The sequence below is a fragment of the Taudactylus pleione genome, unplaced genomic scaffold (assembly GCF_031769625.1).
Source record: "Taudactylus pleione unplaced genomic scaffold, aTauple2 ptg000128l, whole genome shotgun sequence".
NCBI classification, from domain to species: domain Eukaryota; kingdom Metazoa; phylum Chordata; class Amphibia; order Anura; family Myobatrachidae; genus Taudactylus; species Taudactylus pleione.
In genome coordinates, this window is record NW_028284530.1 from 4816026 (window position 1) to 4838228 (window position 22203).

Genomic DNA, 22203 nt, shown 5'->3' on the forward strand with positions numbered 1-22203 from the left:
CTGATTGGTTGCTATGGGCAACATCTCCACTTCTAAAAATTCTCACTTTAGTAAATTTACCCCTGGGGTTAAAATGGGAAGGGAATTGGGAAGAGATGAGGAGGGAGGACATAGGACATGAGGTAAGAGTGTAAGGAGGGGGCTATACACGGAATTGTATGGTATTCAGTGATCGCAAAATACCCACTATAGCGCATATTTACACACTACAGGCACTAAGGGACCCAGTTTTTTAAAAGTCCCCGGGTCCTGTAGGATGCGCTGTGTGTGCGCCGCAGGTGCTGACTCAGTGACATCCCTTAGTGTTTCCCAACCACTGACCACGGGAAGCAGTCTCTCATCATCCAGTTGGCGTCTGAGACCTCTGCCTGCCGGTCACGTGACGCCAGTGGCCTCTGTCTCTGTGTCTCTCTCTGTCTCTGTCTATCTCTTTCTGTCTCTCTCCTTCCTCCCGGATCTCTGAGGTGGAGCTGAGCCACGATTTGCCTTCAGCAGCTTCCCGTTCCCTGCGCCGCGCGGGCAGGCTAACAGTGTGGCTTCCATGCTCTGGTTTGCTAACAGCCCGGGGCTGTCCTCCACCAGCAAGGACACAGGGTTAGGATCGGCAGTTGCAAGCAAGCTGCAACTCCGAAGACACTGCACACCCCGGTACATGGAAGCTAACAGTCCGCCCGGAGGTGGTGAGCACTGATGGGTAATGGCACTCCCGCTGCAGCCTCTGCTCAATGGAGCTTACTGCACACTAAACTAGGATCAGCCCTGAATAATAAACAATAGTAAAGCCTGCACCATAGCAAACATTATAAATACCACTCCAGAGGATTACTGTGACATACGCTTGGCAGTGTTGACAATAGGGTTAGGAGTACTGCAAAATGGATTAGAACATGTAACAAGCTGTAATTAGCATTAAGCACATATAGGGGGAGTTTTTTTTACATGATACAGCACTCCCGCTGCAGCCTGTGCTCCTGTACCCTTCAACACAGCACAAATAGCGCTGATTTTACACCGAGCCCACTCATCCGTAAGCCGGCGGCCGCTATATTACTTGCCTCGCCAGGAGCGTAAACCACACTGTCATCCAGAATTATTCAGACATTGAGACTGTGCACCATCAGCCGTCTACTTTATCCAGCAAAGGTTCTGCTGCTCCTGCACCTTGCTTCAGCCAAAACTCTCTTCGTTTGAAAGCCCCCTAACCCCCCTCCTCTTTGCCCCCCAGTACTGCGTCAGCTGCTATCTTCCCTTGCCCCTAGCCCCCTCCTTGCCTCGCAGCACTGTCACAACCACTGTCTGCACTTGTACCCTCCCTACCTATCCCCAGCACTGCCCGGCCTACTCCCCTCTACCCCCAGTTCTACCCCAACTTCTCCCTGCCTTTACCCCCAGCTCTTCCCCAACTACTGCTTGCCCTTAACCCCTCTACCCCAACTGCTACCTGCCCCCAGAACTGTCCCAACTGCTGCCTGCCCTCACCCCCTATAATTTGTGATGGGACCCAGGAACAGTGAAGTAGGACCCTGATTTTGTAAAGTGGGGGGAGGTCCCAGGGACCCACAATTTTTTTTTTTTTGCTCAGCACAATCACTTGGTATTATATGTAAAGTTCATCATGTTGTCATTTCCTCAGGCCTACTTCATAGAAACAAAACAGATTTGTTTAGTGAGGGTTGTTTTTTATATATATATATATATATATATATATATATATATATATATATATATATATATATATATATTTGAGAAAGTTTGGAACACGTCATAGAGAGAGACAAAAATTGTCAATTAGAAAATAAAAAACCAATGGGACCTTAAATTACCACAGAGTGATTATAAACTTGTCTCTTTTTGAGAGCTGATGTAAGATCACTAAAATATCTCATTTGCCCTTCATTACATTATTGTGCAGTTAGCTTGTGGTGGTTTATGACCGTTGTTTTATGGCATTTTGTACACGTGTCGTGGATGATCCTTCTAGAGGGTGTGAAGTAATGGTGATTGCCCTGGCACACCTACTTGACACACTTGTTACTCCGCATTGCTGTACAGATTTTATCTATACATACATAAATGATATATTTTATTGTAGTCGTCTAATGATGCTGAATTTAGGAATGTCTTTCCCTCATTAACTCAATTGGTTACATGATGAAGTGACTGTTGGAATGTAGATGTGAACACACCCATCGCAAGTGCTAATCTTTTTTTTTTTTCCTGCCGTTTTTGATTTAATCATGGGAACAGTACAGATGTGTCCTTATACATCTTTGCTGCAGTCTCGCTAAAAAGCCTCACGGCGAGTCAGTTCCGTGAGACTCTGCTAGCACCGCGTATCTTTTTGTAGTGGCTGAAGTTTTTTTTCATTCCAAGTTCTGTTGTGCTTCATATACAGACTCGGGTGCACACAGATATACAAGTGTCACACATCAAATGAATCATCACAGTCTGCTGATGCGTCCTAGTCACATCGCAAAAAAGACGACCCAACGCTTGCAGAGTAGCACAGGACCTGGTGGCTCAGTCACGCCAGGCAAGTCACGCTGTGTGGCATATTGAGGCTAGATGTATGAGGACACATCTGTACATAGGACAGGTCTGCAAACACCCACATTTATGTGATCGGAAAGTGTTCCTGAGTTTGATGTCTTGTTGGCACAACCACTGCTCTGTTCTTGAGAAGTGCCTCAAGAGAAGACACTTGTAACCAAACACGTATCAAAGCCACTGTGTTCAGCATGGATGAAGATGGATGCCGTTCTTCTTTAGATTGTTGCTATGGGGCTCACTTTGCACCTTTGGTAAAACCCTATTGCACTGCTGGTGGGGCAGATGTAAAATATAGGGGTATATGTATCAAAGCTTGATGTGTGATGAAATTGCGAAATTATATCACCAACCAATCAGCTCCTAACTATCATTTCTTAAACACAGCCTGCAAAATGTAAGTTAGAAGCTGATTGGTTGGTGATATAATGTCACAATTTTATCGCAAATCAAGCTTTGATACATATGCCCCATAGTTGTGAGAGGGGTGTGTCCAAGCTGAAATCTAAATTGCAGTGTAAAAATAAAACTAACTGGCATTAATGGACTACATGCAGAAGCAGCCAGCAAAAAAACAAAACAAAATAAAAATGTATTTGTTCAAGATGCAAAATTCGAGTTGCCTTCTCTTAAAGAGCTACTAATACTATTTCAGAAGTCTTTGGGGGCTATTAAATTGATTGCAATGTTGAATAGCCCCGGGAAGGAGGTACCGGAGCTATTCAATTCACCAACTTAAGTGCTGCTAGTCAGACTTAACAGCGCGCTGTTAAGTCTGATTAGAACCACTTAAGTCGGAGAATGCCTGTTAGCGCGACTAAAGCAGGGTGTTTAGTCACAAGAACCAGCTTGTTCCGACTTAAGTGCCTGCCAGGAAGCTGCTAGCGCCACGCTAAGCTGTAAAACAGTATCGCGGCCGGCTCTTTGTGACCGCCAGTTAACCCGGGAGATGCATCTCCTGGTTTAAGTGCCAGGTGTGATACACCACACGTTAAGACTGCGATTAGCCCAGAGGCACTAGTTAGCGTGTATTTCTGCTCACATCTTTAACGGGGTGCGGGCAAAAATAAGTTCGTCACGGACTTAGAGTGAGGCATTGAATAGCTCGGGCAGTTGACCTGGGAGCTACAACCCCACGATGCTAATTGAAATACCACCCTTAGTTTGTAATGAATGTGTGATTGGTGATGCCATTGAAGGGAACTGCAGTCAGTCTTTACAGACAGAATTAGCTAACTGGAGAGAGTAACCCAGAGGTTCCCAAACATGGTCCTCAAGGCTCCCCAACAGTGCAGGTTTTAGAGACATCCATGGTTGAGCACAGGTGGTTAAATCAAATTGACTGAGGTACTAATTAAGTCACCTGTGCTCAACCATGGATATCTCTAAAACCTGAACTGTTGGGGCGCCTTGAGGACCGCTATTGGGAATCTCTGGAATAGGGGATTGTTTGCACTCGCACATCGAATGTTACATTTCATAATGTATAATCTGGATGTAGTTAGCAGACCGGTGGACGAGATGCCGCTAATCTAAATCCTGATGGTGCAAGCCTGACACTGGACTTGAGATAGGCATCGAAATACCGATGCCTATCTTAATCCCGATGCCGGAATACAGACAGACGCCATCCCGAACAAGGTAAGCCGGGGGCGTTTTAGCTGTTAGCCGGACAGGGGGGAGAGAGAGGGTGTCAGGTTTAGGTAGCATAGCGGGGTTAGGTTTTGGGGGGGGGGGGGGCAAGGGTTAGGCACTAAGGGGGGAGGGTTAGGTTTAAGCACGAAGGGGGTAGACTTCGGTTTAGGCACTAACTGGGAGGGTTAGTGGTAGGCTACAAGAAGAGAGGGTTAGGAGGGAGAAGGGGGCAGGGTAAGTATACTTAACCCGAGCCCTGTCGAGATACCGACCATCGGGATGCCGCTGTCGGTTTTTTGAAAAGAGGCATCCCGACTGCCGGTATTGCATACCCATTACATATAATCATGTTATGCATTTAGTGTATATATAATTTTAAATGCATTGCATTGATCATGATTTTTGCCTGTGTATTAGGTTGTTTTAAATGGCAGCATTTATGGACCCAGAAAGATTGCAGAGCAACATTTGACTGGACCATGACTGTGTCTGGCAGTAGGTCGTCTTCGACCAAACATGCTATTAATGCCTTTATAATTTCAGAAAGTGACCTAATCTGACCAAGAAGATTATTTATTTATTAACCGTTATTTTTATGGCGCACAGATATATTCTGCAGTGCTTTACGGAGAATATTTAGTCATTCACATCAGTGTAGCTTACAATCTATGGGGTCTATTTACTAAGCCTTGGATGGAGATAAAGTACCAGTTTGAAAAATGACAGGAGCTGGTTGGTTGGTACTTTATGTCCGTTCACTTTATCTCCATCCAAGGCCTAGTAAATAGACCCCTTTTATTCCCTACAACATGTTCACACACCTATATACTGTACACTAGGTTTAATTTTTTTGGTTGTTGTTAGAATCCAAAAACATACTGGTAGGTTAACTGGATGCTGAGAGATAACCAGAGGAAACTTGTGCAAACACTGGGATTACATGAAAACTCTACACAGATAGGGCCATGATGGGAAACGAACCCACGACCTCCGTACTGTGAGGCAGCAAGACCACCGTACTGCCCAGTGGTGGTCTGGCATAGCTGCTGGATCGGTCTGTGTCTGGGCATCATTTCAGTTTTTCTAGACCATCTTTAATTTGAGGTACATCTGTAATATTTTAAGCACATTTTACCCCGTTCTTTCTTCTGACGTTGCATGGGCACTGGTTATCTGATGAAATTGTTTATATGAGCCCCTTCTGTTAACTGTTGGAAAACGCACATGGTGATCATATCTGTGTGTGTATTAAATATAATGGAATGTGTTTGTATTACATTGAATAATTTATTATTCGTATTATTTATTATTATTTGTTTATGAAGCAAAAAACATGCTGTTCTGTATAATGATGGGATCAGAGTACAAATACATTTAAGTGCAACAGAAGATCACGCTGGCCCTCCCCAAATGAATTTACATTTAAAGAGGTGGGGGGAAAATTAGTAAATAAGTTAGTGAAATAGCGACCATAGGTGTGGTGTGGTATGGTTGGAATGAGGAGAGATGGTGAAAGGTGGAGACATAAACGATGAAGTAGTCATTGTAGAAATCTTAAAATACTCTGCTGGCAACCATGTCTGTCCTTCACCATTTACAGTCCGGTGCATAAATATTGGGACATTGACAAAATTTTCATATTTTTGCCTCTATTCACCACCACAATGGCTTTGAAATGAAACAAACAAGGTATGCTTAAACTGCAGACTTTCAGATTTAATTTGAGGGTAATTACATCCAAATCAGGTGAAGTGTAGGAATTACAACGGTTTCTATATGTGCCTCCCACTTTTTAAGGGGCCAAAAGTAATGGGACAAACTAAACAATCCTAAATCTAATGGGGGGTATCCACTAGACGATAAAGTTGAACGATAATGATAAAATCGTTCGATAATCGTTCAAACATCGTTTGCAAATCGTGCAGTAATTGTTTTTAACGATGTACGATGCGCGCTCCCGCTGGTCGTTTGATCGTCTCCTCCATCGACTGAACATGCAGGTCAATTTCACTTGATTGCTTACACATCGTTTACGCTGAACGATCAAATGATGAACCACTATCTGCCCACTATAGCTGAAAGCTCTCAATCACAGATTAAAACAACATAGTTTATTGTTAGATCTTTTGCAAATCTTTTGCAAATTGTTCAGAGTGGAAGATCATATTTCAAGGGAAACTTCAAGGGAAAATCGTTAAGAGGTTGCAGCCTGCAGTCTGGAACGCATAGATATCACCAGACGCTGGGTTTCATCCCTGGTGATGCTCTGCCAGGCCTCTACTGCAAATGTCTTCAGTTCCTGCTTGTTCTTGGGGCATTTTCCCTTCAGTTTTGTCTTCATCAAGTGAAGTGCATGCTCAATCGGATTCAGGTCAGGGGATTAACTTGGCCATTGCATAACATTCCACTTTTTAGCCATAAAAAAACTCTTTGGTTGCTTTTGAAGTATGCTTCGGGTCATTGTCCATCTGCACTGTGAAGCACCGTCCAATGAGTTCTGAAGCATTTGACTGAATATGAGCATATAATATTGCCGAAACACTTCAGAATTCATTCTGCTGCTTTTGTCAGCAGTCACATCATCAATAAATACAAGGGAACCAGTTCCATTGGCAGCCATACATGCCCACGCCATGACACTACCACCACCATGCTTCACTGATGAGGTGGTATGTTTTGGATCATGAGCAGTTCCTTTCCTTCTCCATACTCTTCACTTCCCATCACTCTGGTGCAAGTTGATCTTTGTCTCATCTGTCCATAGGATGTTGTTCCAGAACTGTAATGGCTTTTTTAGATGTTGTTTGGCAAACTCTAATCTGGTCTTCCTGTTTTTGTGGCTCACCAATGGTTTACATCTTGTGTTGAACCCTCTATATTCACTCTTGTGAAGTCTTCTCTTGATTGTTGACTTTGACACATATACACCTACCTCCTGGAGAGTGTTCTTGATTTGGCCAACTGTTGTGAAGGAGTTTTTCTTCTGCAGGGAAATAATTCTTCTGTCGTCCACCACAGTTTTTCTCCGTGGTCTTCCATGTCTTTTGGTGTTGCTGAGCTCTCCGGTGCGTTCTTTCTTTTTAAGAATGTTCCAAACAGTTGATTTGGCCACACCTAATGTTTTTGCTATCTCTCTGATGGGTTTGTTTTGATTTTTCATCCTAATGATGGCTTGCTTCACTGATACTGACAGCTCTTGGATCTCATATTGAGAGTCGACAGCAACTGATTCCAAATGCAAATGTCACACCTAGAATCAACTCCAGACCTTTTACCTGCTTAATTGAAAATGAAATAATGAGGGAATAGCCCACACCTGTCCATGAAATAGCTTTTGAGTTGATAGTCCCATTACTTTTGGCCTCTTAAAAAGTGTAAGGCACATATAGAAACCGTTGTAATTCCTACACTGTTCACCTGATTTGGAAGTAATTACCCTCAAATTAAATCTGAAAGTCTGCAGTTAAAACACATCTTGTTTGTTTCATTTCAAAGCCATTGTGGTGGTGAATAGAGGCCAAAATATGAAAATTCTGTCAATGTCCCAATATTTATGCACCTGACTGTACATCAGCAGAGACTCCTTTGTATTCAGTTTATTAGAGGAAGATGTTTGAAACCTTCTACAAAGGACAAGTGGAGCTGTGTTGCCATAGTAACCCATCAAATTCTTGCTGTCATTATCTAGTACTAGTCTTCATTCTAGCACCCTGCACCTATCACAAACTGTGCAGTTCCTCTATCCTGCCTGGGGTGTCTCTCTCTGCTCTGGTGCTTCTAACATACTCAGCTGATGCAACAAACTGCTGAAATTCAGCCGTTTGTGTGCTAGAAGCACCAGAGCAGAGAACGACACCCCAGGTAGGAAAGAGGAACTGCATGGGTTTTAACAAATGCAGGGTGCTAGAATGAACACTATAGCTAGAATCTGATTGGTTGCTAAGGTCAGTACCTCCACTTTAGACTATTTGATACTTCTCCCCCTTAGTTATTTATGTTGTATTACATTGAATGTTGTTAGTTATTTTATAAAATGTTGGCTACATTTGTTGCAGTCTAAATGTGTCTACACACTTGGCGCTGTGCTCTAGATCCAACACTGTGTCCGATTTTTCCCTTCGAACTCTCCCCAGCAGCTCCCCAGCAGTCGTGGGCACGATTTGGTGTTAAAAACTGTCCAATGTGACAAACAATCTATCGTGCCTCCTAACTATTCCAGTGCATCCTGACTGAGATTGTCAGATCTGCCCTACAGCACGGCAGATCTGAAGATGTGATGTACGACCTGCAGGGACGCACATCGTGGTCGTGAGTGGACACTCACGATTTGGGCATATTTTACACGATTTGTCATCACGATGCGTCAGAATCTGGCAAATCGTGTAAAATATTGCTAAGTGTGTAGGCACCGTTAGCGTGTGTATGTTTCTGTGTGTGGCCCTAAAATGATCAGCATGTCCAATAATCTTGTCGGGTGCAGTTATCTGCTGACAACGCTAGCAAGTTCCCTTGAAATTCTTCCCACCCTCAATGTTATAGGGACAAATTGGCAATGGATCAAATAAGTTTGTTCTCACTCTGCATATTCTATGATTTTATATTGTATACATGATTGATACAGCTCAGACACGCTGTAGCCATCTATGTTGAAGTGACATAATACTACCATGGGCAATGTTAAAGCTATGGGCACTCAATCCACAACATACAGGGCATGCAGATGGCAGTAGATATGACCGCACTTCGGTCCACATTATTATTATTCCACAAATCTAAAATAGTTTTAGAGGCAGTAGGGAATTTCTAGGTGGTACCAAGGAGGGTCCCTACATAAAATTCAGATTTGTTTTAAAGATCTAATGGAATTTTATATACAGTGCATCCGGAAAGTATTCACAGCGCTTAAGTTTTTCCACATTTTGTTATGTTATAGCCTTATTCCATCATGGAATAAATTCATTTTTGTCCTCAAAATTCTATACACAGTACCCCATAATAACAATGTGTAAAAAGTTTTTTTTTTTTTGAAAATTTTAATTTAAAAAAACCCCAATAACTAAGAAATCACATGTACATAAGTATTCACAGCCTTTGCCATGAAGCTCAAAATTGATCTCAGGTGCATACTGTTTCCACTGATCATCCTTGATACGTTCCTACAGCTTAACTGGAGTCTACCTGTGGTAAATTCAGTTGTCTGGACATAATTTTGAAAGGCATCCACACCTGTCTATATAAGGTCCCACACTTGACAGTGCATGTCAGAGCACAAACCAAGCATGAAGTCCAAGGAATTGTCTGTAGACCTCTGAGACAGGATTGTCTCGAGGCACAAATCTGGGGAAGGGTACAGAAAAATATCTGCTGCTTTTGAAGGTCCCAATGAGCACAGTGGCCTCCATCATTCGTAAATGGATGAAGTTCAGAACCACCAGGACTCTTCCTAGAGTTGGCCGGCCATCTAAATTGAGCGATCGCGGGAGAAGGGCCCTAGTCACAGAGGTGACCAAGAACCTGATGGTCACTCTGCCAGAGCTACAGCATTCCTCTGTGGAGAGAGGAGAACCTACCAGAAGGACAATAATCTCTGCAACAATCCACCTATCAGGCCTGTATGGTAGAGTGGCCAGATGGAAGCCACTCCTTAGTAAAAAGCACATGGCAGCCCATCTGGAGTTTGCCAAAATGCACTTGAAGGACTCTCAGACCATGAAAAACAAAATTCTCTGGTCTGATGAGAAAAAGATTGAACTTATCTTTGGAGGAAACCAGGCACCGCTCATCACCAGGCCAATACCGTCCTTACAGTGAAGCATAGCGGTGGCAGCATCATGCTGTGGGGATGTTTTTCAGCAGCAGGAACTGGGAAGTTAGTCAGGATGGGTGGCAGTTGGGAAGCCGACGGACGTAAACCCGACTGCCGGCTTCCCGACTGTCTAATCCCAGCAAGTGTCTAATGACAGACGTCGAAATCCTGACGCCTGTCATTAGACATACACCGGGAGCCCGATGCCCGGCATCCCGATCGAAGGGACGCCGGGCACCGATAGCCGCGGGGGGGAGAGGAGGGTTAAGTTTAACGCTCCCGGGGGGGACTTACGGTTAGGCACCCCCCGGAAGGTTAGGCTAGGAGAAGGAGTGGTTAGGGTTAGGCAAACCCCGGGGGGGAGGTTAGGGTTAAGCACCCCCCCCGGGCTGCGGGGAAGGGGGGTTAGGTTTAGGCACATAGAGGGGGGATTAGGGATAGGCACTCGGGGGGGGGGGGGGGTGTTAGGGGTAGAATAGCTTAGCAAATATTTACCTTAGGACGATCGGGATATTCACTGCTGCTGGGATGCTGGTGTCGGGATTCCGTCAGATTAGAGGGAAAGATGAATGCAGCAATGTGCAGAGACATCCAGGATGAAAACCTGCTCCAGAGCACTCTTGACCTCAGACTGGGGCGACGTGTCATCTTTCAGCAGGACAACGACCCTAAGTACACAGCCAAGATATCAAAGGAGTGGCTTCAGGACAACTCTGAATGTCCTTGAGTGGCCCAGACCTGAAACCGATTGAACATCTCTGGAGAGATCTGAAAATGGCTGTGCACCGATGCTTCCCATCCAACCTGATTGAGCTTAAGAGGTGCTGCAAAGAGGAATGGGCGAAACTGGCCAAAGATAGGTGTGCAAAGCTGCCAAAGGTGCATCAACAAAGTATTGAGCAAAGGCTGTGAATACTTGTACATGTGATTTCTTAGTTTTTTTTATTTATTTATTATTTTTGCAAAAATCTTCTTTTTACACGTTGTCATTATGGGGTATTGTGTGTAGAATTTTGAGGACAAAAATGTATTTTTCTACTTCAGGGTCCATAGGGTATCCACAGGATACCTTGGGGTATAGGTGTGACGTCAGTCGCAGGGCACCAAAGAGTTAAGCTTTCAGCCTCCCAGGATGCACTAGGTCCCCCTCCTATACCCCGCCCCCGGGCCAAGGCACCTCAGTTTAGTTTGGTGGCCGACGTCGGGTGCACCTGTCGGAGTGGGGGCTAGAAGAGCCCCTGAAGCTTTCTTCAGTGCAGCTGTGGCTGCACATCTGGATGTACAGCATGGACAGTCAGTCCTGACGTCCATGCTGTCTTCCCTACACCCCCGCCGGTACCAGAACGCCGGTACCGATCCGGGGATGCTGGTGAGCATCTGGGGTCACAGCTAGCGGTGACCCCAGATGTTCCGGACCATGGCCGGATCCAAGGGGGACAAAGGTAAGCAGCGGGGTCCTGCGGTGGGTCCCCGCTGGTCACATGGTCCTAAGTCCCCAGGCAGGGGGCTCCCTGGGGACTGGCTGCAGCGTGGAGCCAGGTACTGAACCTGCGCTTTCCACTACCCCCTGGGACAGCGGACCGCAGCAGAGCGGTAGCGCTGCGGCGTCCCAGGGGTTAAATGCATGCCAGGGGAGCGCGCCTTCCCTGTCTCACAGCCGGCGCCTCCCCCGCTGCACACAGCCCTCTCTGCACTGTGCTGACTGGTCCTGTGTCAGCGCTCCTCCCCCAGGCCAGCTTCTCTCTGCTCCTCGGCGGCCATCTTCTCTGCAACGCATGGTGAACGCTGCTGGAAGCCTGGAAGGAAGCATCGTGGTCTGGGTCCCCCCGCATACCTCTCCTCCGCTGTGGCTCAGGTCTGTGTATGCAGTGCTATGTCCTACCAGGCCCTGTGTCTGTGTAGTTGAGTGATCAGCGCTGTTAGTGCAGGAATTGTTATTTCTCTGCATTGTATGTGACTGTGCTAGCGCTGCCTGTAACTTTTCTTCTCTAAACTGTAAGCTTTATTACTGTCCCTGTTCTTTCTGCTAAAGCCCTTGCGGTGCGGTGCTGCAGGGTGGTCTCTCGCCTATTTAATACTTAATTGGTGAGAGAGGTCACATACGTGGTGCCATCATGTCTGAAAGTGATTTTCCCCTCCGGCTACAGTGTACCACGTGCAAAGTACCGTTAGCGGAGGGGGAGGGTAGCGCGTAGGGCCTTTGCCGGCAGTGTTTGTCCATGGCGCGGCCTATTATGGTTACAGCACCGGTACAGGAGCCGCCCTGGGCTTGTTTCGCTCAGGCGTTAACAGCTTTAGTGGGCCGGTTAGCTCCGCAGCCCGCGTTTACTCCGATGGGTTTGTCCCAGCAGTCTGTGGTGTCGTCACCCATGCAGGGGTTCCCACAACAATTGGTGGTACCCCACAGTCTCCCTATTTCCCCGCTCCCTGGTTCTCAGGAGCCAGCGTGGGTTAACTCCCTGACGAGTTCTGTACAGCACTTGTCGGATGTGTTGCAAGGGGAGTCTGTGATGCGGCCTCATAAAAGGCCGGTGGCGTCTCTGTCCGCTCCTTATGAGGATGACGAAGGGACGTCTGATGATGGGGAGATTCTGGATCCTTACGATCAGGAACCTCTCCATACTAAGGACGCTGATGCTAAGTCCAAAGTATATATTCCTGGACTTATTCAGGCGGTCCGCACAGCCTTGGTGATTGAGGACGAAGTTCCCCCAGCGGCTAAATCTAAGTATGCCTTTTTCAAAGATGTGAAGGGCGATGCCACAGTCTTTCCTCTTTCGGGTCAGTTGGTGGACCATTTAGAGGAGGCGTGGAAACAACCTGGCAAAATATACCAGCCGCAGAGACGCCTGGCGGTGGCTTATCCGTTCGCGGATAATTATTTTGCTAAGTGGGAATCCCCTCCACAGGTGGATTCTCACGTGACCCGTCTTGTCCGTAGTGCCACATTGCCGATGCCATCCATGTCCTCCCTTAAGGATGCTACGGACCGCAAGGTAGAAATCTGCCTGAAGTCCGCTTATTCCCTTGCAGGGGGGGCAGCACGGCCGGCTATGGCCATTTGCTGGGTTGCCAGAGCGATGGAGCGCTGGGCGGATTCACTAGAGGCTTCTTTTGAATCCGACTGTCCGGCCGAACAGGCGGAGTTGATTGGCAATCTCCGTGATTCGGCCACCTACATCAACGAGGCGGCTCTAGACATTAGTACTCTGGTGTCTAGAATTTCTTCAGCAGCGGTAGCTGCTCGTCGCACCTTGTGGCTGCGATCCTGGAAGGCGGACGCAGATTCCAAGAAAGGTCTGGAAGCGTTGCCGTTTACCGGAGAAGTTCTCTTCGGTCCGGATCTGGATAAGATTGTGGCCACGCTGGCGGCAGCCAAATCTGCTTGTCTCCTGTCGGCCGCTGCTCCTTCTGGTTCTGGACCATCGTCCTTTCGGTCATCTAGGGCCCAGGGCAGGCCCAAACCACAGTCGTTTCCTCGACAGGCTGGCCCTAAGAAATCGGTCAGGCCCCGGAAACAGGCATGGAGTACCAGACGTCCGGCCCCCAAGTCAGATGACAAGCCTGCGGCCTGACGGTCCGGGCCTCCCTTTGGGGGATCCCAGGGTGGGAGGCCGCCTGCTGCAGTTCTCCCGGTGTTGGTCATTCACTACGACAGACACTTGGGTTCTGGAGGTGGTCTCCCACGGGTACGCCCTCTCTTTCCGGCACAGACCCCCGGCTCGATTCTTCACCACGGGTCTACCATCAGACCGGAACAAGGCTACGGAGCTGCGGAAGGTATTGCACACTATGCTCCAGGCTGGAGTTATAGTGCCCGTTCCATTCTCCCAGAGGGGCCAGGGTTTCTATCCAAATCTATTTTTGGTACAGAAACCCAATGGGTCATATCGTCCGATTCTCAACCTCAAAGCACTCAACAAGTCTTTGCGGGTCCCGAAGTTTCGGATGGAGACCCTACGGTCCATCATTCTGGTGCTGGAACCTGGGGACTACATGGTGTCATTGGACATACAGGACGCTTACCTGCATGTCCCTATTCTTTTGCGCCATCAAGAGTTCCTTCGGTTTGCAATCCGCAGCGACCACTTCCAGTTTCGGGCGTTACCTTTTGGCCTGGCGACAGCACCACGTGTTTTCACCAAGGTGATGGCGGTCATGGCGGTTTCTCTGCGGCTGCAAGGAGTCCGCATGTTGCCGTACTTGGACGACCTGTTATTGGTGGCAGGATCTCCAGAGCTCCTGTTACGCCACTTGGACCTGACCATTGCACTACTGCAACGGCACGGCTGGCTAATCAACTGGCAGAAGTCCACTCTAATCCCGTCTCGGAGGATTCTGCATCTTGGAGCCTTATTGGACTCGGGACAGCAAAGGATCTTCGTGACGGAGGACAAGATCTCTGCTTTACAGTCAAGGGTGCGCAGTTGTCTGCACAGCCGCCGGGTGTCCTTACACTCGGCGATGAGGTTACTGGGCTCCATGGTGTCGGTGTTCGACATGGTGGAATACGCCCAGTTTCACTCCAGACCTCTGCAGCACCTGATCCTGTCCAAGTGGAACGGGCTGCCTCAGTCTCTAAAGTCCCAGACAATTGTGCTCACCCCGGAGGTTTGCCTGTCCTTTGCGTGGTGGTTAAAGACGACCCACCTCAACAAGGGACGTCCGTTCTGGGTTCCAAATTGGGTCCTGTTGACAACGGACGCCAGTCTTCGGGGCTGGGGAGCAGTTTCGGGTCCACACTTGTTCCAGGGCAGGTGGACGCCGACAGAAGCGGAGCTTCCAATAAATATCTTGGAACTCCGTGCGGTCTTCAATGCTCTCCTGCAGGCACAGCGGTTTCTCCAGGGTCACCCGGTGCAGGTCCAGTCGGACAACGCTACCACCGTGGCCTACATAAACAGGCAAGGAGGAACTCGCAGTCGGGCGGCTCTCGTAGAGGTCTCTCGGATCCTGGTTTGGGCGGAGCGCAATCTTCCGGCCATATCAGCGGTCTTCATCCCGGGAGTGCTAAATTGGGAGGCGGACTTTCTAAGTCACCAGGACGTTCATCCAGGGGAATGGTCCCTGCACCCGGACGTTTTTCAACTACTGGTGGACAGGTGGGGTCTTCCAGAAATCGACCTCATGGCGTCCCGGCACAACAACAAGTTGCCGGTGTACGGGTCTCGCACAAGAGACAAAGGGGCGTCTCTGGTGGTTGCTCTGTCCGTCCGGTGGACGTTCCGGTTCGCATACCTGTTCCCTCCGGTCTCCCTTCTTCCACGGGTAATCCGGAAATTCAAACAGGAAGGAGGGACGCTCCTGTTGATAGCTCCCGCGTGGCCCAGACGGCACTGGTTCTCAGACCTTCAGGGTCTGTCCGTGGACAGTCCTCTGCGGTTGCCGCTACGACCGGACCTTCTGTCTCCGGGTCCTTGCCTTCACCCGGACCTGACTCGGCTGTCTTTGACGGTGTGGCTGTTGAGACGGCCATGCTGAGGTCCCGGGGGTTTTCCAGCTCTGTGGTGCGTACCATGTTACGAGCTCGGAAACAATCTTCCGCGAGGATATACCATCGCGTGTGGCATACGTTCTTCCAGTGGTGTCGACCGAGAGGTTATGCACCGCGGGAGTTTCGTCTGTCTCGGATTCTCGCCTTCCTGCAAGTGGGACTAGATCATGGGCTTCGCCTTTGCTTCTTTGAAGGTACAGGTTTCGGCCCTATCTGTCTGGTTTCACCGTAGGATTGCTACAATCCCGGATGTGCGCACCTTTATGCAAGGTGTTCTCCGTATTCAGCCGCCCTTTGTTCCACCTGTGGCGCCTTGGGATTTGGCTGTGGTCCTGAGGGCTCTCCAAGGACCGCCGTTTGAACCACTGGGCTCAGTGGATATTAAATGGCTAACAGCTAAGACTGTTTTCCTTCTGGCCATTGCTTCGGCCAGACGTGTTTCTGAGTTAGGGGCTCTTTCTTGTAGACCCCCTTTCTTGGTTTTTCATGGGAACAGGGCAGTGCTCCGCACTCGGCCCGAGTTTCTTCCCAAAGTTGTTTCCCAGTTTCATGTTAACGAGGAAATAGTTGTTCCGGCCTTTAACTCACCGGGTCTTTCCGTGGGTGAGGCCTCTTTGGATGTTGTGCGTGCCTTAAGGACTTATGTTGCCCGCACTTCTTCGTTTAGGAAGTCGGACGCTTTGTTTGTCCTCTATGGCTTCCGCCACCTGTGCTGCAGATGGGCTTTGCTCTGGTCACCGGTTTTCCGTCTCCCTCTGGTGAGAATGTGATTCTTGTATGTGTCCAGATCTTTGTTCTCTCTCTTCCTTCTCCTCCTCCGGCCTATGGCTTGGTAACTAACTGAGGTGCCTTGGCCCGGGGGCGGGGTATAGGAGGGGGACCTAGTGCATCCTGGGAGGCTGAAAGCTTAACTCTTTGGTGCCCTGCGACTGACGTCACACCTATACCCCAAGGTATCCTGTGGAACCCTATGGACTTCGTAGAAATAGAGATAACAAGGGTAAGTTCTTACCATATCTCATATTATTCCATTTTGGAATAAGGCTGTAACAGAACAAAATGTTGAAAAAGTGGATCATTGTGAATACTTTCTGGATGCACTGTATGACTACCTGAAGTACCCAGCATTGCCTGGGTTCAAATCTTCAAGTTATTTTTTTATGTGATGTCGTTGAAATCCATCCAGTGGACGGCCCGTAACAGGCTCCCTGGGTCAAAGTCCTGCCCAGCGTACACAAACGGGAGGTCCGACCGGGACCCTAACCCCACAAAAACCTGGCCAGGATCCAACTGGACCACCTCACGTTAGTTTCATCCCAATCCGTGCAGGGCTGTCCGAATGCATAACCAGACAGACAACAAATAAACAGACCAATGAATTTTATATGTAAAATATACATGATCATATGGTAATAAATATTGTTTATTCTAGTAAATAGAAATGCCAGTGGATTACTTCCCTTTTTAATAAGAATAAGTCTTTAGTTTCCTGGTGTCTTTCTGTTTTGCCTAATCTGTTTCTCAGTAAAGGCGTTGTGCCTCTCAACACGTTCTTGTGAAGACTACAATGCGTCATTTTCTAACACTTCATGGAAATCCAGTCCACTTAATTCCTGGGATATAGTACACAGATTTACTGGAATTATGTTTCGGGGATTTCATCTTTGCAGATACCTACTCCAGAGCATGTAGGTGTCAGTGCATCTTCATTTTCAAGAGCTTCAGCTATTTTAAGCAGGTGGTACTGGGCCGTTATTCAAACCAAACTTTTGTACTTGGAAGTTGCAGTTCTTTGGGTGCTTGCAGGCCATTATATTAGATGATATGCAGTTCATGTAATCTCCGTGAAGGGAGTGCTCGGTGTACGTGACTGCACGGTAGCACGATGGTGATTGCAAATCTTTTGATGTGAAAAGAGGTGGGGGGCAGGAATTTTACTGGGAGCCTGGATTTAGATAACAGGATATCAGATTTGATGGTTTGGATAAGAAGAACTTTGGAGTGGGTGTGTGAAGGAAGAGACTGGAGGGGGAACTTAGTTTGATTTGAAATGAATAGCTTGTGTGGGTAACCTAGAAAGCAATACTTTTGGCGCTATAGATTAATGGAAGATATAAGGAGTTACTGATGGTAAAGCAACCCTTTATCTAGTTTAGAAGAGTGTTGGAATAGTGTGAAAGGAAATGGAAGATTGTGGTGAGGAGACTTGGTATGTGAATGCACTGATCATTGTTGGCTGGAGTATGTCGATTGAGGTGAAATGACTGTCGTCTGATTGAATTTGGTTTGTGGATTGAAGTTAGTGGACTGATTTAGATGAGTTTCGACTTGTGATGAAATAAGCAAGTTTACACACTAATACAGGTTGTCTCCCATATACAAATATTCCGAAATACGGAATTCTTTTTGTCATGACTGAGATAATGAAACCTTTTGATTTTTGATGGTTAAATGTACACAAACTTTGCTTGAGCCACAAAAATATTGAAAATATTGTATAAAATTACCTGCAGGCTGTGTGTATAAGGTGTATATAATGCATAAATGCATTCTGTGTGTATATTGGGGACCCATTCCCAAGATATTTCATTATGATATGCAATTATTCCAAAATACGGAATATTCCCTTATCCAAAATTCCCCTTGTCCCAAGCATTTTGGATATGGGAGACTCAACCTGTACAAACATACTAGTGTAGTATGTAGCGAAAGGAATAGATTGGGACCTGTAGATGGACCCTCTGAGCTCTTTGGTCATAGCCCTCTTCCATCTTGTAGGTATCAGTCTGCTTAATATCGTACTGAAAGCTGATTTTAATGAATCCAGTAAGTTTCCCAGCATTGGTATCTCTATCAGCATTTGTGGACTGAAATGGGTGTGTGCTTGTCTGTTAATCATTTCCAATATATTTCTCATACTGGCGAGTTGTCCCCCAGTTGGATATTCCCTGTACCTGTAGGAAATTCTTCACTGTTAGTGTGTCTCTGCATTTATGAAATGTTATATTATTTGATGTATATAATGTGTGTTCTGCAGTCCTCCCCCAAGCCTTGGATCTTTCCCAATAGCAAGCGATGACAGAAATATGGAGGAATTGCTGTCAATGGCTTGTAGTGTGCTACATACAGGCAGTTCACTGACTTTCCAGACGTGTCGTCCAAGATAAATATTAGTGAGAGCATAGCTTGGATCTAAATACGAAAAATACACTAGTCTACATAACTCACCTCTAACACCATTAAAAATAACAAACATTTCTGAGCGATTCCCCCTATAAGAACATAGGTGCCATAATACTATGTCTTTTTTTTTTTTTTCAGAACTTCAAGACAAACTAGGCACAAAATGAACGTATTATTTATTAAGTCTGAAACAGTAAGGAAACTGATAGAGCTATTTCACTGTGGCCTTTCTCCTAGAAGGAGGTACACTGGTAAAATGGAAAACCAACGTTCCTTTTTAAGTGATATGTTTTTAATGCATTTTCCATGGGGTTTTCATGATATGTGATGATCACAACTACTATTGTACTGGAAGTGTGCATTGAAGTAGGTTACGCTGCGTTCTAAAGTTTTATATACTTGGCATTAAAAGCACTCTGATGAGAATGAGCCTATAAGAAACCATTCTTCATAGTTTTTATGCACATTCAGCCAAAACACATTAACAGTTGATAGAACCCAACAAGCCATCAATGTTTTATTGCTGATCTTTTCTGCAACTGACATAAGGTGAAGTTCTTTTGCAAATTATGTAGTATATGATTCTTTCATGTATATTGTTCAACTTGTGCAACATTGTATTTATTGGTCAGATATTTGTAGCTTTGATGCAAGATGTTTAATACATGATCAAAAAAATATGGGTACGGGATGCTGGTATCCCGATAGGGTTAGAACACCGACACTTGTCGGTCAGTATTCTAACCCTCCCCCTACCATAACCTTCCCTCCTCGGTGGCTGACCCTAACCTCAGCTTCTAGTGCCTATACCTAATATCCCCCTCCCCACACCCTAAACCTAACCCACCCCTTCTAGTGCCTAAACCTAATGTCCCCTCCCCCGCACCCTAAACCTAACCCTCTCCCATTAGTGCCTAACCCTGCTACTTACATTCAGGAGTCAGTCAGGATGTTGGCAAGTGTCTTGATTCCGGCACTCTGAGCGCCGGAATCCCCGCAGTCAGGATATTGACTGCATCCCATCCAAAATATTTAAGTTTTGGGGAATGCATGCAACCCAGAAGTGCTTCTAAAGCTGGGGTACACTCTTGAGTGAAACAGCCCTTCTATTCGCACCATGGTGTTACTCTGTATCGCCAAACATCTTTTTGTGCGACTTTTTCCCTTTGCATGCGTCTTTTTTTGCACAGTGATGTGAAGAGTATCCTCAAGCAGCTTCTTCTGATTAAAATAAGCGGCATGCCTATGTTCTGTGTGCGACTACAGGTGTATCTGCATGCAAAACGCTACATTAATGTCACTGACGTAGCATTTTGCATGCATATACACCAGTAGTCGCACACACAATATAGTCATGTTAATCAACAGAAGCTGCTTGTACGTCCTAGGTGCATCGCTGTATGAATAAGACTCATTGAAAGTTGCGCGAAAAGACGCTCGGTGCTACTGAGCCATGGCGCACATATGTATCGCATAGTGTGTATGCACGATCCCGTGGGCTGTGTTTTCGCATAGTCCCATCTGCTGTGCAGTAAAGCAGATGGGAAGATGCAATGAATGACCCCATACTGCTAAAGGCAGCATGGAATTACATATCGCATCGTCCACCACACCAAGCCGAGGTGTTCATGGCCAGCACGATGTATAACTCGCGCCGTGCCTTCTCTGGGTACACACTGCGTATCGTGTACCCAGCTTTAGTCGCGCCATGTAGCCATTGTTTCCAAATCAAAATAATGCATTTTTCATTGATGTTAAACCTAAACAAGCGGGTTGACTGAATCTCAACCTATTCTTTAATCTGACCTGGCTCAGGCTCTCGAGACTTCTGGTTACCTTCTGATCGTACAACTACTTATTATTCAACACCAGAGTAAATGGTTGCAGACCACTAATGAGAGAAACTACAGATTTCAACAAGAACCATAAAATCTAAGTGACAAGTTAATTATATTAAAAACATACGTATGTATATGTAATGTATATTTTATTTTATAATGCTCTGAAAGGAATAATGTTTTTTTTTCTTTCGTCCTCTTCCCTTTTCCGTCCACCCTGTTATAGGTAAATGTGCGGAACGGCATGAGTTTACATGATTGTCTTATGAAAGCATTGAAGGTGCGAGGGCTCCAGCCAGAATGTTGTGCAGTTTTTCGCCTAATCCAAGACGCCAAAGGGTAATACCATATTTTATTTATATCCACATACATACTCACACTTTTTTCATTTTATTTATTTGCCAGACTTTCCCCATTTAAATGTTCTATCCACACGACCAATTCACTCTATTTGAATAGCCAACAAAATCTAGTTATGGTCTTGGTTTTACAGGACTGCCATAATTTCAAGTAAAATAATGAATATAGGGTTAGGCACCACTAAGGGAGGGGTAGGGAGAGGAGAGGGTTAGGGTACTTACCTGCTGCAGTCGGGATTTCGATCCGTCGGGCTGTCAGTATTTGATCCGGCGGCTAGACAACTGCCGGCATTACATAACGATTCCCTTTGTAACCCTTTTCAACCAATGCTAGATGGTCATCCGCATGAGTCAGGTGTCCTTGTTTTCGAAGAGTGGCTATAGTACACTGAAGTGCCAAAAGTCATGGGGCAAGGCGACGTGAATTATTACAGTTCGAATAGGGCATTATAATGGGTGCCGCCCGATGGATGGGGACAGTGCATTTCTGAAGCTGTACGGACATTCAACATTACTCGATCCATGGTGTTACGTGTGTACCGGGAAAACCTCACGGAAGACATTACCACCCACTGTGGACAGCGCAGTGGCAGACCATGGGTGCTTAAAAATCGTGACCAGCAGCGTCTGCCCAAAATTGTCCGTGGTAACAGACAAGCTACACTGGCTCAACATCCACGTTCAACGTTGGAGGTACCAGACGCATATCCAGTAGGTCAGTGCTGCATTCTTTAACTTCCATGGGATATGGGAACAGAAGACCCAACAAAATGCCCCTGTTAACACTACGACACAGGACACAGCGCCTCACCTCGGCTTGTAACGTCGCTAATTAGATCCTGGAGGATTGGCAACATGTGATTATCGTCCAATGAGTTACAGTTCCAGTTGTTTCGGGCTGATGGTGGGGTTCGTGTGTGGGCAGACCCATGAGGCCATGGCCCCTAGTTGATAACATGGCACCGTAAAGGCTTGTGGTGATGCCATAATGGTATGGAGAGTGTTCACGTGGCATGGGTTGGGTCCGCTGGTCTGTCTGAACACGTCATTGACCGGTAACCGATATGTTGCATTGCTTGATGACCAGTTGCATGGACTTCATGAACCCCCACAAGAATGGAGAGAGACCGCAATAGTGTAATAAAGTTTTATTCTAGTGACAATTTGTTAAAATAATGTAGAGGCTGCGTACCAGACATCCAGGTGTATAATAACATAATAAAGCATATTAGTAGTAATTACAGGGTACCTCCTGGGCTCAAGAATCCACCCTCTCTGCTTGGGTCTGGGACAGCTGTTCCTCCAATATCCACAATATTTAACCCGGATGAACTAACACAA

The 22203-nt window shown here is 46.5% G+C and overlaps 1 protein-coding gene across 10 annotated transcripts in view; it reads left to right on the top strand.

Annotated features, from left to right (window-relative positions):
* RAF1 (Raf-1 proto-oncogene, serine/threonine kinase) overlaps window positions 1-22203 on the top strand; it is a 129314-nt gene that overhangs the window by 42654 nt on the left and 64457 nt on the right. For 8 of the 10 annotated variants that reach the window (XM_088472703.1, XM_088472701.1, XM_088472704.1 and 5 more), the window contains one exon: window positions 20730-20842. In XM_088472703.1, coding sequence (XP_088328829.1) covers window positions 20730-20842 — 113 coding nt within the window. Of the gene's footprint in view, window positions 1-18803; window positions 18909-20729; window positions 20843-22203 lie in introns of those variants that run through there. The other 2 variants (XM_088472708.1, XM_088472710.1) reach the window with 2 other exon arrangements.